The 13853-nt window shown below is 47.1% G+C and overlaps 1 protein-coding gene across 1 annotated transcript in view; it reads left to right on the top strand.

The window, feature by feature from the left end:
* The window catches only part of akap12b (A-kinase anchoring protein 12b), a 63160-nt gene that overhangs the window by 20261 nt on the left and 29046 nt on the right, over positions 1–13853 (top strand). Inside the window, exon 2 of the mRNA XM_014205622.3 lies at positions 6168–6273. Coding sequence (XP_014061097.3) covers positions 6168–6273 — 106 coding nt within the window. The remainder of the gene's footprint in view (positions 1–6167; positions 6274–13853) is intronic.

The raw sequence follows: 13853 nt of genomic DNA, 5'->3' as shown, positions 1-13853 counted from the left end.
GTCTTTGATCCCAGGTATGTTATGAATGTAGGGGTCAGGTTTAATAGATGTGTGCTGGAGGTTAGGAGACATTAATGGAGCAGGGAGGGGTGGAGGCAGATAGACATGTCCACTAAGAGATGACAAACGTGGGGGAACTAAACTCACAGCCCAGGACTCCAGTGTTCAGGTTTTTGCTTGCTTAACACAAGGAAACATTCAGATCCTCTGGGGGACTCTGATTGAGATGGACTTGTCCCTTGCCGCTTTCATCGCCTTCTGTCTGCTTGTCTCCTCTCCTTCCCCTAATCTCTCCTCTCCCCACATATCTCCTCCTCTTTCCCTCTCCTCTCCTCTCCCCTCCTATCTCCTCTTCTCCTCCTCCTTTGTTCCTTTCCCATTTTTCCTCCACACCCTGTTGGCCTCTCCTCTTCTTCTCTCCTCCCTCCGCTCTGGGACTATCCTCACCATGAGGTCAGAGGGCGCGGGGTTAACTGTCCTAAATGAACTAATAAAGACCCCATCACTGTCTGATTTAATCTGTGTGTGTGTGTGTGTGTGTGTGTGTGTGTGTGTGTGTGTGTGTGTGTGTGTGTGTGTGTGTGTGTGTGTGTGTGTGTGTGTGTGTGTGTGTGTGTGTGTGTGTGTGTGCACAGTTTTTATGTTTGTATAAATGGGTGTGTTTAATCAGAAATTGACTGCAGCACATTGACATTGAACTCTCACTTTGTCTGTTGAGCGGTTTGAGTTATATGAGTGAGGGCACAAGGTTAGCTCTGTACTGTAGAAGCTCACCAGCTGTCAGGTTATCTACTGTTCTATGGCCTGCTTCTCCAGCTGTAAGGCCTGTAGTACCGTCCCTCTAAGTCTGTAAATCTCTGATTAAACAACAGTATTTGCCAGATGGGGTGAATGGTGGTTTATGGTGCAGGCTGTTCTTGTGATGTCCTCTGTGTAGTGCTCTGTTACTAATTCTCCCCTGGGGTTGGATGTAATATCTAGATGTTGAATCATCAGAGCCCCTCTTATGATAAAATGTCTTGTCTAAGCCTATGTTGGGTGGAGGGGTAGGAGATCTTGAAGGGAGGTGGGAGGTGTTGCCTGATCCGGTAAGGGAGTGTGTCATAATAACAACCTTTTGACAGAGGGAGCCTTGGAGTAGTCTCGTCAGGGTCTCTTTCTCTGTCTAACTGTATGTCATCATCATATTGACTAAAGCTGCAGGGAGATGCCTCAGGTATGGTTACCTGTGGACTCACGTTAGCGTGTCATTGGGTTTTCTGGGGTCAGGAGTTGCTTTGAAGACAGAGGGAGGGAGAGAGAAGGGTGGTTCGAAATGTGTACAGTATTTATATGAATTAATATATTATGTCTATAAAATGGGAGTTTTTTATATTTTTATAAAGATGATAAGAAATGTAATCGTTTTTTTTTTAGAGGTGTAATTAGACAGCTGCATCACCCACAGCCCCTCCCTCCCTCCCACATCCCCTCTCCCCTCCCTCCCACATCCCCTCTCCCTCCCTCCCTCCCGCCCTCCCACATCCCCTCTCCCCTCCCTCCCACACCCCCTCTCCCCTCCCCCCTCCATCCCTCCCTCTCTCCCTCCCTCTATGGGGTGGAGGGGTGTCTGTACGCTAGCGCTCTGTAGAGTCATTTAGGGGACAGCAGCATGTCTGTCCTGGAGCCTCTGCCTCTGCAACAACGGGACAGGAGATGAAGAGTGGATGGGAGGAGTGGTGAGAGAGAGAGAGAGGGTGGCAGGTAGACTAGCAGTTAGAAGAGCGTCGGAGCCAGTAACCAAAATGTCGCCGGTTTGAATCCCGAGCCGACTAGGTGAAAAATCTGACAATGTGCCCTTGAGCAAGGCACTTAACCCTAAATCCCTGTAAGTTGCTCTGGATAAGAGTGTCTCCTAAATGATTCAAATGTAAAATGTAGAGGGGATGTGGATTGGGGAGGACAGGAGATTTTAGAAGAGAGTAGAGTCAAAATGGGAGCTTTTAGTAAGTACTTGTGTCTTGTGCCTTTGTGTGTACAGAGTAAAGGGGTACACAAGCCTGCTGGTCAAGCAACCCCCCCCCACAGACCTAATTTCACACCTTCCTGCTAGCTAACCTTGTGGCTAACGCTAACGACCATATGCTCAAAGGAACTCACACCCACACACACACACACTAAACTCAGTCAGAAGGTTGCAGGGCTAGGACACTGTACAGTACAGGATATTGTCATACCCTCTATAGTGGGGAGCAGATGCACAATTGGCTCTGGCACATTTGATCCCCATCAATACACACAATTGGAATGCTTGTGGAAGGATTCCAAAAACAGTGTATGCATAATTGATGAGGAAATGTCTTCTGGGTGAAACTTCTTATCAGACAGATCTGGATGACTGAGACTGTCTGACAGTTTCTAGCCTGGAAGACCTGTGAGTTACAGAGAGAGAGAAAGTTGAGTAAGACAGGGCTCCAGAGTCCTGACCTCAGACCTCTTATCTACTGTCAGAGGGAAGGCATCTCAGGACCCCATGCTGTGTGTGTGTGTGTGTGTGTGTGGGCTGTTGTAGTAGGCACAGTCTTATTATACAACCCCTAAACCCTCTCAGGCATCCTAAACACTCTAGCTATCCTTATAGGAACTGTATGTCTTCAGAATGACCCCTGGGAGAGCTTGTGAGGGAGGGAAACGTCTAGCCTCTGACCATGTATCTCAGAACATTGGGAATGGAGCCATGGTGTTTCTAACACCCCTCAAAATGTGTGGCATTTTTACAGGGGTGAGGTAACATGAGGACAAGAATAGGGAGTGTGGGGAGTGAACCTGGAGGGGTTGAGGTGAGGTGAGAGCAAGGATTGTTGAGGTGAGTGGATTGGGAAAGAGAGAGAGGGGTGTGGCAGGTCAAAGAGAGAGGGGTGTGGGTCTGGTTGCCCCTGCGGAGTCTTGTGAAGAGGGCACGGAATGCTGGGAATGCCAATCATGAGGTAGGCCAGAGGGGGCGGGGTCACTAGAGGTCAAAGGGGCACCTGCTGGTCTCTACTTAAAGCTGATCATCAGGCCTCTGAGGACTTCAGAGGCTGTGAGTTAAACTACAGGAGCGCCTCCATCTCCCATTCAGCAGAGATATATTTCCTTATGTTCATAGTTTCCTATGAGTCTCCACATTAAACTGACCTGCCAGTTTGCTTGGCCCTATTTCACAGTCTCATTCCCTTCTCATTTCTCAATCTCTCTCTGGTTCTCTCTCACCTCCCCTCTCCCTATTTTCCTATCTTTATCTCATTCTCCTTCTCGTCCTGTTGCTCTTCCTTTCTCTCTTTTTTTAATTCTCTCTATCTATCTTTCTCATCTTCTCTTCGTTGTGGCCAACTTACATCAGCTTGTAAGAAAGAGCTGATTGTGATGGCCCTCTCTCTCTCTCCATCTCTCTTTCTCTCTCTCTCTCCCTTCTCTCTCTCTCTTTCCCTCTCTCTCCTCTCTCTCTCCCTCTCTCACCCTCCCTTTCTCCCTCTTTCTCTCCTCTCTCTCTCTCTTCTCTCCCTCTCTCTCTCTCACCCCCCTCTCTCTCCCTCTCTCTCTCTATCTCTCTCTCCCTCTCTCTCCCTCCCTCCCTCTTTTCCTCTCTCTTTCCCAATCTCTTTCCCTCTATGTTTCTCATCTTCTCTTTGTTGTGGCCAACTTACATCAACTTGTAAGAAAGAGCTGTTTGTGATGGCCCTCTCTCTCTCCACCCCTCTTTCTCCCTCCCTCTCACTTTCCCTCTCTCTTTCCCTCTCTCTCTCTCTCCCTCACTCTCTCTCTCACTCTCTCTCTCTCTCCCTCCCTCTCTCCCTCTCTCATGTCTCTCTCTCTCTCTGTCTCTCTCTCTCTGTCCCTCTCTCTCTCCCTCTCCCTCCCTTTCTCCCTCTCCCTCTCTCTCTCCCTCTCTCTCTCTCCCTCTCTCTCTCTCTCTCTCTCTCTCTCTCTGGCTCTCTCCCTCTCTCTCTCGCTCTCCCTCCTCCTTCCCCCTCTCTCTCTCTCTCTCTCTCTCTGGCTCTCTCTCACCTCCCCTTTCCCTATTTCCCCTATCTTTGTCTCATTCTCTTTCTCGTCCTCTTGCTCTCCCTTTCTCTCTTGTTTTATTTCTCTCTATCTTTCTCATCTTCTCTTTGTTGTGGCCAACTTACATCAGCTTGTAAGAAAGAGCTGTTTGTGATGGCCCCCTCTCTCTCTCTCTCTCTCTCTCTCTCTCTCTCTCTCTCTCTCTCCCTCTCTCCCTCTCTCTCTCGCTCTCCCTCCCTCCTTCCCCCTCTCTCTCTCGCTCTCTATCCCTCTCTCTCCCTCTCCCTCTCCCTCTCCCTCTCTGTCCCTCTCCATCTCCTCTCTCTCTCCCTCTCTCCCTCTCTTTCTCTTTTCTCAGCCTTTCTATCTAGTTCTATAACAGATCGTCTTTCAGGGTTTTCCTGGAGAAGTCTCAGCCGTTGGGAATGGGACACTGACTCAGGGCTCCATTAGTTAGATCAAGGTCTCCACAGGGAGAGACTGTATTAAAGTATCCCCAGCCCCAGCCCCAACCCTAGCACCATCCCCAGTCCCAGCCCCAGCCCTAGCACCATCCCCAGCCCCAGCCCCAACCCTAGCACCATCCCCAGTCCCAGCCCCAGCCCTAGCACCATCCCCAGCCCCAGCCCCAACCCTAGCACCATCCCCAGCCCCAGCCCCAACCCTAGCACCATCCCCAGCCCCAGCCCCAACCCTAGCACCATCCCCAGCCCCAGCCCCAACCCTAGCACCATCCCCAGTCCCAGCCCCAGCCCTAGCACCATCCCCAGCCCCAGCCCCAACCCTAGCACCATCCCCAGCCCCAGCCCTAGCACCATCCCCAGCCCCAGCCCCAACCCTAGCACCATCCCCAGCCCCAGCCCCAACCCTAGCACCATCCCCAGTCCCAGCCCCAGCCCTAGCACCATCCCCAGCCCCAGCCCCAACCCTAGCACCATCCCCAGTCCCAGCCCCAGCCCTAGCACCATCCCCAGCCCCAGCCCCAACCCTAGCACCATCCCCAGCCCCAGCCCCAACCCTAGCACCATCCCCAGTCCCAGCCCCAGCCCTAGCACCATCCCCAGCCCCAGCCCCAACCCTAGCACCATCCCCAGCCCCAGCCCCAACCCTAGCACCATCCCCAGCCCCAGCCCCAGCCCTAGCACCATCCCCAGCCCCAGCCCCAACCCTAGCACCATCCCCAGCCCCAGCCCACTGCCAAAGATCTGTTGGGACTCTGATGCCGTAATGAGGGCAGAAAGAGATAGTGTGTCTGTCTGCTCGTGTATCTTGTTAGCGTGGTAGCATGAAACAGATGTGGGAAGGCGTGTACTGTAGCTACTCTGTTATGAATTTGACATAATGTGCCGTTAGTTGAATGGGGGAAAATTATTATGATGATACATTTTTTGATTTTGAAACCTTTTTATGGTTTGGCTGCTGTCTTGACATGACAATGAATGGATTGAATAGTGTGGGAGACTGTGTTTTGTTACTGATTAGTATCTCTGCTATAGTGTATTATTGTTGGAGCTATCTAACAGTGCTATGTTTCCTCTCTCTCTCTCTCTTTCTTTCTCTCTCTCTGTCTGTCTGTCACTCTCTCTCTGTCTGTCTATCTCTCTCTCTCTCTCTCTCTTTCTTTCTCTCTGTCTGTCTGTCTGTCTGTCTGTCTGTCTGTCTGTCTGTCTGTCTGTCTGTCTGTCTGTCTGTCTGTCTGTCTGTCTGTCTGTCTGTCTGTCTGTCTGTCTGTCTGTCTGTCTGTCTGTCTGTCACTCTCTCTCTGTCTATCTCTCTCTCTCTCTCTCTCATGCTCTCTCTCTCTCTCATGCTCTCTCTCTCTCTCTCTCTCTTCTTTCTCTCTCTCTCTCTGTCTGTCTGTCTGTCTGTCTGTCTGTCTGTCTGTCTGTCTGTCTGTCTGTCTGTCTGTCTGTCTGTCTGTCTGTCTGTCTGTCTGTCTGTCTGTCTGTCTGTCTGTCTGTCTGTCTGTCTGTCACTCTCTCTCTGTCTATCTCTCTATCTCTCTCTGTCTCTCTCTGTCTCTCTCTCTCTCTCTCTCTCTCTCATGCTCTCTCTCTCTCTCTCTCTCTCTCTCTCTCTCTCTCTCTCTCTCTCTCTCTCTCTCTCTCTCTCTCTCTCTCACATGCGCTCTCTCTCCTCATCAGCTCCAGCAGACGAATGGACAGATCTCAATCTCCAGTTTGATTGGGAAGGTAGATGAGCAGACAGAGCTCCATGGCCACTCAGAGGACAACACCCTAACAGAGGAAGGTAAGAGAGACAGTTGTATATTCACTATCTATCTATGTGATTGTGTTTTTGTCTGTGAACTAGTGTTTATGTATGGAGTGTGTGTGCTTTCGATGTGCAGATGGGTGGGGGTGCGTGTGTGTGTTTGTGTGTGTGTATGTGTGCGTGTGAGGGAGGGAGGGAGAGAGAGAATGTGTGGTATGGCCCCTGACTGACACAAAAACACCCTGCCACCCATGTTCAGCCTCTGGCCCTACAGCTATGTCCTCCTGAGAGCCTCTTGATCCTTCACTAATCTCTCTGTCAACACTGAAGGGACACCTACGCAGTCTCCTATTGTAACAGGTTGCTCACACACTCACATATCCAACATACACAACACACATCTGGACTGCATGGAGGCTCGGAGGAGTTGTTCTAGGTAATCCAGTGTAAGACTGTGTGCAGACATGCCTATCCACTTAAAGTAGCCTAACAGTAATTTGTCTGTGGGGTCTTAAAACTAAAGTCAGGTAGAATTCCTCGCTCTTAAAGCTGAGTTTCTGTGGTCGGCATGTGGAAGATAGGGAGGAGACATACAGGAGTGCGGAATGCATAATAAATAAAGAAATCTAGATAATCAGTAACTGACCCAACATCATTGGGTTGGGGGCCATGTTTTTCCTACGATATCAGATTAATTTTCCCAGCGTTGTCATGGAAACAAGCCTAAACTCTCCGCCGTCCTGCTCTGGTTCGCCGTCTCCCTCTGTGTGTGTTTGTTTATTTACTTTAAGGTTCCTACGTGGTCTCCCTCTATCTGGGAGGGCTGCAGGAGCACGTCTTCCCTACCTAAATATTTAGCAGGCCGTGACCTGGCTCGGCACAAAGGGACCCGCACCGTTTAATACCTCCGTTCAGCCAGGGGAAGGAGTAACTCTATACTAGTTTAAACAGACAGATATGTCACATACCACACCGTCAAAAGCCTGTTTAATAACCTATTTAATGAAGCGATTCTGTACGTTTATAGAGTAACCGAATACCCCTCAGAACAGAGAGATATGGTATGTACGTAGAGAATGATTTGGTGAGATGAGCCCTATTCTATATGAATGTACTGAAATCTAATTTAATTCTGTAGATAGTCCTGTGGAAATGAGGAGGGTCGAGGTGAAAACATTCACGATGGAAAATATCTTCTGAAGTTACTTTGATAGGTTTCTCATAAGTAATAAGGATATATCAAATGTGTCTTCAACCATGATGAAGATTGAAGGAATCCTCTTAAACATATAACAAGAGTGTTAAACATACGGCCTGTGGGCCGGATCTGGTCAGGGAAAAAATCTAGAATTGACTGCTAGGAATTAGACAAAAACATCATACGTCCCTCCGGACCTCGTTGAAGACCGAACAAATCCCCTGGGGCAAAATGAGCTTGACACCCCTGCTTTAAAATATCTGGCCAAAATTATACAGCCTCTGGCCCTTCAGGCCCACACACCTCCTGTATGTAGTGATATACCCCTTACATACCAAGACGTTTTGCTGCCAATTTGACCATGGCTCCAACTTTTTGCCGCCTTTTCTTATATCTGAAAGGTATTGCTAATAACAAAGCCTGTACTTTTATTTCCACTAACTGAGGTAGTCATGAATGCGGTAAAGTTCTGCCCACGGTTTAGTATGAAACATAGCCATAATGCTGAGGCGGCATTAGCACACACTACGCTCTTAAGCTCTTGATGGTTGCTAGGCAGCGCCCGTTACAGTCTGTTACCATCATCATGGCAGTTCTAAACTTTGCCAGGCATATCACTTGGCAGCATTACTATGCATGCACTGTTTTCTTAACCTCTCTAGGGGGTGTGGGACGCTACCGTCCCACCTGGCCAACATCCAGTGAAATTGCAGAGTGCCAAATTCAAAAACAGAAATACTCATTATAAAAATTCATAAAACATATACATCGGTTTAAAGATTAACTTCTTGTTAATCCAACCACGGTGTCAGATTTCAAAAACACTTTACAGTGAAAGCAAACCATGCGATTATCTGAGAACAGCACCCAGCAGACAAATCATTACAAACAGTAACCAGCCAAGTAGAGGAGTAACAAAAGTCAGAAATAGCGATAAAATGTATCACTTACCTTTGATGATCTTTATATGATTGTTCTCCCAAGACTCCATGTTACACAATAAATGTTCGTTTTGTTCGATAAAGTCCCTCTTTATATTCAAAAACCTCCGTTTTGTTGGCGCGTTTTGTTCAGTAATCATTGGAACAAAGCGCGGTCACAACAGACAGACGAAAAATCTAAAAAGTACCATAAAAGTTCGTAGAAACATGTCAAATGATGTTTATAATCAATCCTCAGGTTGTTTTTGTCATAAATAATCGATCATATTTCAACCGGACAATAGCTTCGTCAATAGAAAAGGAAAAACAAGAAAGGCACGCTCCCGGTCATTGAAAGTGGTGTTTCTCCCTTATTTTTCAGAGTAAAAGCCTGAAACAATGCCTAAAGAATGGCCACATGTAGTGGAAGCCATAGGGATTGTGAACTGGGTCATAAGTCTTTGTATGGTGGATAGGCTTTCAATGGAAAAACAGCCATTTCAAAATAATAGCACTTCCTGGATGGATTTTCCTCAGGTTTTCGCCTGCCATATCAGTTCTGTTATACTCACAGACATTATTTTAATAGTTTTGGAAACTAGTGTTTTCTATCCAAATCTACCAATTATATGCATATCCTAGCTTCAGGGCCTGAGTAGCAGGCAGTTTACTTTGGGCACGCTTTTCATCCAAAATTCCAAATGCTGCCCCCTACCCTAGTGAAGTTAACCACATCTGGATGGATCTGTAAATATTTCCTGTGGGAATGATTATCACTGAATGACGGAAATATTTCAATGAAGTAGGCTAATGTAATTAAAAGCATGTATCAAATGATTGCTTACTGACACTCCCATAGTTATTTGAAGCAATAGCCTACCGGTTTGTTGTCAACTACATGATAATTATAGCACAGTTTTGATTGGGACAGCGCCATCGCGCCGCTTTGCATGTGGGAACTCGTCTTGATAAATCAACCAATGTCAGATTCTTGTTTTCACTGAATCTCTGTTTGGAAATTTGGTTACAGTTAGGCGGGTGAAATGTTGAGCGCTGTTCAGGATCAACTTTAGTCTAGTTGGCTCATTTATAAGCACTATGACAGCAGTGACACTCAAGTTGTGTGGGAAAAATATTATTTATATTTTATTCTGTAATATTTCATTGTATTCTTAAAATACTGTATGTGTGTGTTGACTGTGATCAGGGCAGGGACATGTGGGTCTTGTCTGTTTAATGAACAAAATAACAAACTATATTTCATTTGCATGGAGCAGCCATGTAGCCTAGGCTGCACAGATCAGTAGCCTAACATAATTCAACTCAAAATATTATATTCTGTTCTTTTGAAAATACATTTCATTAGCCTTATAATGTTTCTTAGGACCTACCTAAACAAATAAAACATGTATTTCTTTGTGATGGTGTATATTTAATGAATTTATTTAAATAGATGCCCACCCACATCGACACACATGTACTCCCACTCTTTAACTTGCCAGCATGTGTACGGGAGGTATAAAAGGCTTATGCCGGCAAGAACGTGGTCAAATTGAGCCTGCTTGAAAAGGGGCCATATAAACATTGCCCAAATTCTTTTAACAGGCAACATACCGTAAATCCTATGTGAAAGGTGTAATAGATAGCTCTGCTTGTAACGATACATAGATATATGTGGGTTTATCTGCTGTACTGCACCAGGCAGGAGGGAGAACCTTTGAAGTCTGAATGTTTACTCCGTGGTAGCAGGAGAGGATAGTCTGTAGTCTCTGTGGTAGCAGGAGAGGATAGTCTGTAGTCTCTGTGGTAGCAGGAGACGATAGTCTGTGGTCTCTGTGGTAGCAGGAGAGGATAGTCTGTAGTCTCTGTGGTAGCAGGAGAGGATAGTCTGTGGTCTCTGTGGTAGCAGGAGAGGATAGTCTGTAGTCTCTGTGGTAGCAGGAGAGGATAGTCTATAGTCTCTGTGGTAGCAGGAGAGGATAGTCTGTAGTCTCTGTCGTAGCAGGAGAGGATAGTCTGTAGTCTCTGTGGTAGCAGGAGAGGATAGTCTGTAGTCTCTGTGGTAGCAGGAGAGGATAGTCTGTAGTCTCCGTGGTAGCAGGAGAGGATAGTCTATAGTCTCTGTGGTAGCAGGAGAGGATAGTCTGTAGTCTCTGTCGTAGCAGGAGAGGATAGTCTGTAGTCTCTGTGGTAGCAGGAGAGGATAGTCTGTAGTCTCTGTGGTAGCAGGAGAGGATAGTCTGTAGTCTCTGTGGTAGCAGGAGAGGATAGTCTGTAGTCTCTGTGGTAGCAGGAGAGGATAGTCTGTAGTCTCTGTGGTAGCAGGAGAGGATAGTCTGTAGTCTGTGGTAAAAGGAGAGGATAGTCAGTAGTCTGTGGTAGGACTAGCAGTATATCAATTCTTTGCTTGTTATTTAATCGATCCTTCTCAATTTTTCCTGTTTTACACAAAAGCTTCTACCTAGTCTAGAGAAAGGGAGGGAGGGAGGGAGGGAGAGAGGGAGGGAGGGAAGATGTAATGGAGGGAGGGAGGCCTTGCAGCACTGGTTTACCTTCACCAGGAGCTGATAAAATAGCAGAAGGTTTGAGGGAAACAGAAGCAGGCATTCCTCTGATAACACAACATCATAAAGACCACCCCAGCTCCACACATCACATCATAGGAGACCTACTCTACTCTTTACAGACCCCACACACTCTGTCTGACCAAACTAGACTATTTACAATGTAATCGGAGCAGCCTAATACAGACCAGCAGCACACATCTAAACTAGTATAGACCAGCACAAACCATAATAACACATACCAGCTCATACCAGTTTATTGACCTGCACCAAGCAAAGAAAATATGAAGGGATGCTTTTGTTAGCATATCTCTTGTACCCACACACTGAAGTTGTGGAGTTACCTGCCCCAGAACTGATCATGACAGAGACAGTTGAAACCCAGCTCAAACTGGTCAGTGGTCACTGTGACTGCTTGCAACCTCTCTCTAGTCCCTTACACTTTCAAGTCTCAGAGGAAAGACAAAGGGAGAGGAAGGGAAGAGGGGAGCATGTATGGGGCCAGATTCATCCTTCCTGTAGTAAGGTCTGACCTCACCGCCATTTGTGGGAGGTCTTCACATGGACAGACCTAACATTGGCTATGGATGGAGGCCTTCAGACCAATGTACAGTAGGGGACTGTGACTTGACTAATCGTTTGATAAGTCACAGCAGAAGGACATTTGCAGAGTCCTGGTTTTGTGACACAACGTTTACCTCAGAGGATTACAGAGAAAGGAACTAAGTAAATATTACATGGAACTATGGAGGACTAGGACAAAATAGCTCTCTAGGAGAGAGAGACCAAGAGAGAGATAGAGAGAGAAAGAGAGACAGAGAGATGAGGGAAGAAGGAGAGAGAGGGACAAATCCGCCACACCCTTACACACCACACAATGGTATCATGGGAGGGTCCCGAGTTATGAATCATTGTTTGTCCCATAGACCCCCCCACCCCCACTGCCACACACACCCTTACATCACACCAGAACAGTTAGAGCTGCATCCGAACCAATGGTGCTAAAAAATGCATGGAACAGTGAGAGAGTGATAGCATGAAAGAAAGAGAGAGAGAGAGAGAGAGAGAGAGAGAGAGAGAGAAAGGGAGAGAGGTAGAGAAAGAAAGAGGGAGAGAGAGAGAGATGGATAGATAAAAGAAGGGGTGACAGAGAGAGTGAAAATGAGAGAGAGAAAAGGACAGAAAACAAAGAAAGCGAGGCTAAAGTTAACACCCTATTATGAAAGTGTGACATATTTTAACATTTACTGATGAATCCCAGTAATACATGGGAACAGTGGGGTGTCTGGTGTGTGTGTGTGTGTGTGTGTGTGTGTGTGTGTGTGTGTGTGTGTGTGTGTGTGTGTGTGTCGTGTGTGTGTGTGTGTGTGTGTGTGTGTGTGTGTCTTTGTTTGTGTGTGTGTGTGTGTGTGTGTGTGTGTGTGTGTGTGTGTGTGTGTGTGTGTGTGTGTGCGTACGTGCCTTGCGTGCGTGCATGCGTTTGTGTTTTGTGTGTGTGTGTGGGATGTCTGTGAGGGCCCAGAGGATGACATCAAGCCTGACTAATTCACTGGACAGAGTCAAGCCTTCTCCTCCCAGGTGGCTGGCATTGTGCTAAAGAGGACACATGAAGTATTCTGGGGGTCGGAGGGGTGCTCTTTGTACAGGAATTTCAGGCAGTGTGTGTGTGTGTGTGTGTGTGTGTGTGTGTGTGTGTGTGTGTGTGTGTGTGTGTGTGTGTGTGTGTGTGTGCCTTAGCATGTGTGTGTTGTATGCACTGTGTGTTTTGTTGTATGCTCTGTGTGTGTGTGTGTGTGTGTCTGTGTGTGTGTGTGTGTGTGTGTGTGTGTGTGTGTGTGTGTGTGTGTGTGTGTGTGTGTGTGTGTGTGTGTGTGTGTGTGTGTGTGTGTGTGTGTGTGTGTGTGTGTGTGTGTGTGTGGCCTTAGCGTGTATGTGTTGTATGCTCTATGTGTGTTGTGCTGAGTGTGTAACTGTAGTTCCCCTCCAAGCTGGATTGACTCAGTCAGGCATGGCCTGGAACGGCTGCTCTGCTGTGCTGTGGGACGGACGTTAGTAGCGTTGCCAGAACGTTCCATCACCCCTCTGGAAGGGACCTCTCCCCTCGGCCCTTGCTTTAGCAATGCTTCTCCTCTGCCAATACATCCCCTGCTCCCTCCAAACTCTCTGTACACTACGGCTAGCTAACACAGCAGCAATCATGCAAGCCAGCCTCCAGCCTTTCCTGTTGTTATTTTGCCCGTTTGTTTCACTTATTTTCCAATTGATGGAACTCATTTTTGTGAGAATCTTTTTTCTTCTCAGTTAAGTGGCTTTTGTTCCACCAACATCTGTTTGTACGCATAATTTTGGATGAATATTCAGTGTTGGTTTGTGTGCTATTGTATGTACAAACACTGTATCCACAGACGTCCGCTATGAAGTTGGCTTACAACACTACAGAAAGCCAGTGAGTCCAAAGGAAACTATTAGGAATACAGAGTCCAAACATTTCAGCTCTTAAATCCCCAGAGATCATAGGGGCAGAATTGAACTGAATTACCCCTTTATCTACACAGTACATTTTACACAGTCATTTGTCACAGAACATTTGTATTAGTATTTATTAAGGATCCCAAAGGCAGCAGCTACTCTTCCTGGGGTCCAGCAACATTAAGGCAGTTCTAGAGTGCTTAGATATAGAGGCCCACGCCTGGATTCCATGGGTGGCAAGGTAAGGACATGTAAAGAGAGGAAGAATCTTTTGGAATGTGACGGTGTGCTTAAATCCTTTGGAGACCTCTAGATATTTTAAGATATAGTGAAGTCATCACTCGTGGCTATTGGCCCCCCAGTTATTCTCAGACCCCCCAGCCCTTCTTCTTCTCCCAAACCCCTCCTCTCTCATCTGTCCCATCATCAGGGCAGCTTATCCACCCACCCTCCCTAGCCCTGAGC

Source organism: Salmo salar, chromosome 06 (genome assembly GCF_965601325.2).
Source record: "Salmo salar chromosome 06, fSalSal1, whole genome shotgun sequence".
NCBI lineage: Eukaryota > Metazoa > Chordata > Actinopteri > Salmoniformes > Salmonidae > Salmo > Salmo salar.
The sequence above is the reverse complement of the archived record's forward strand: the minus strand, read 5'-3'. Positions and strand labels throughout refer to the sequence as shown.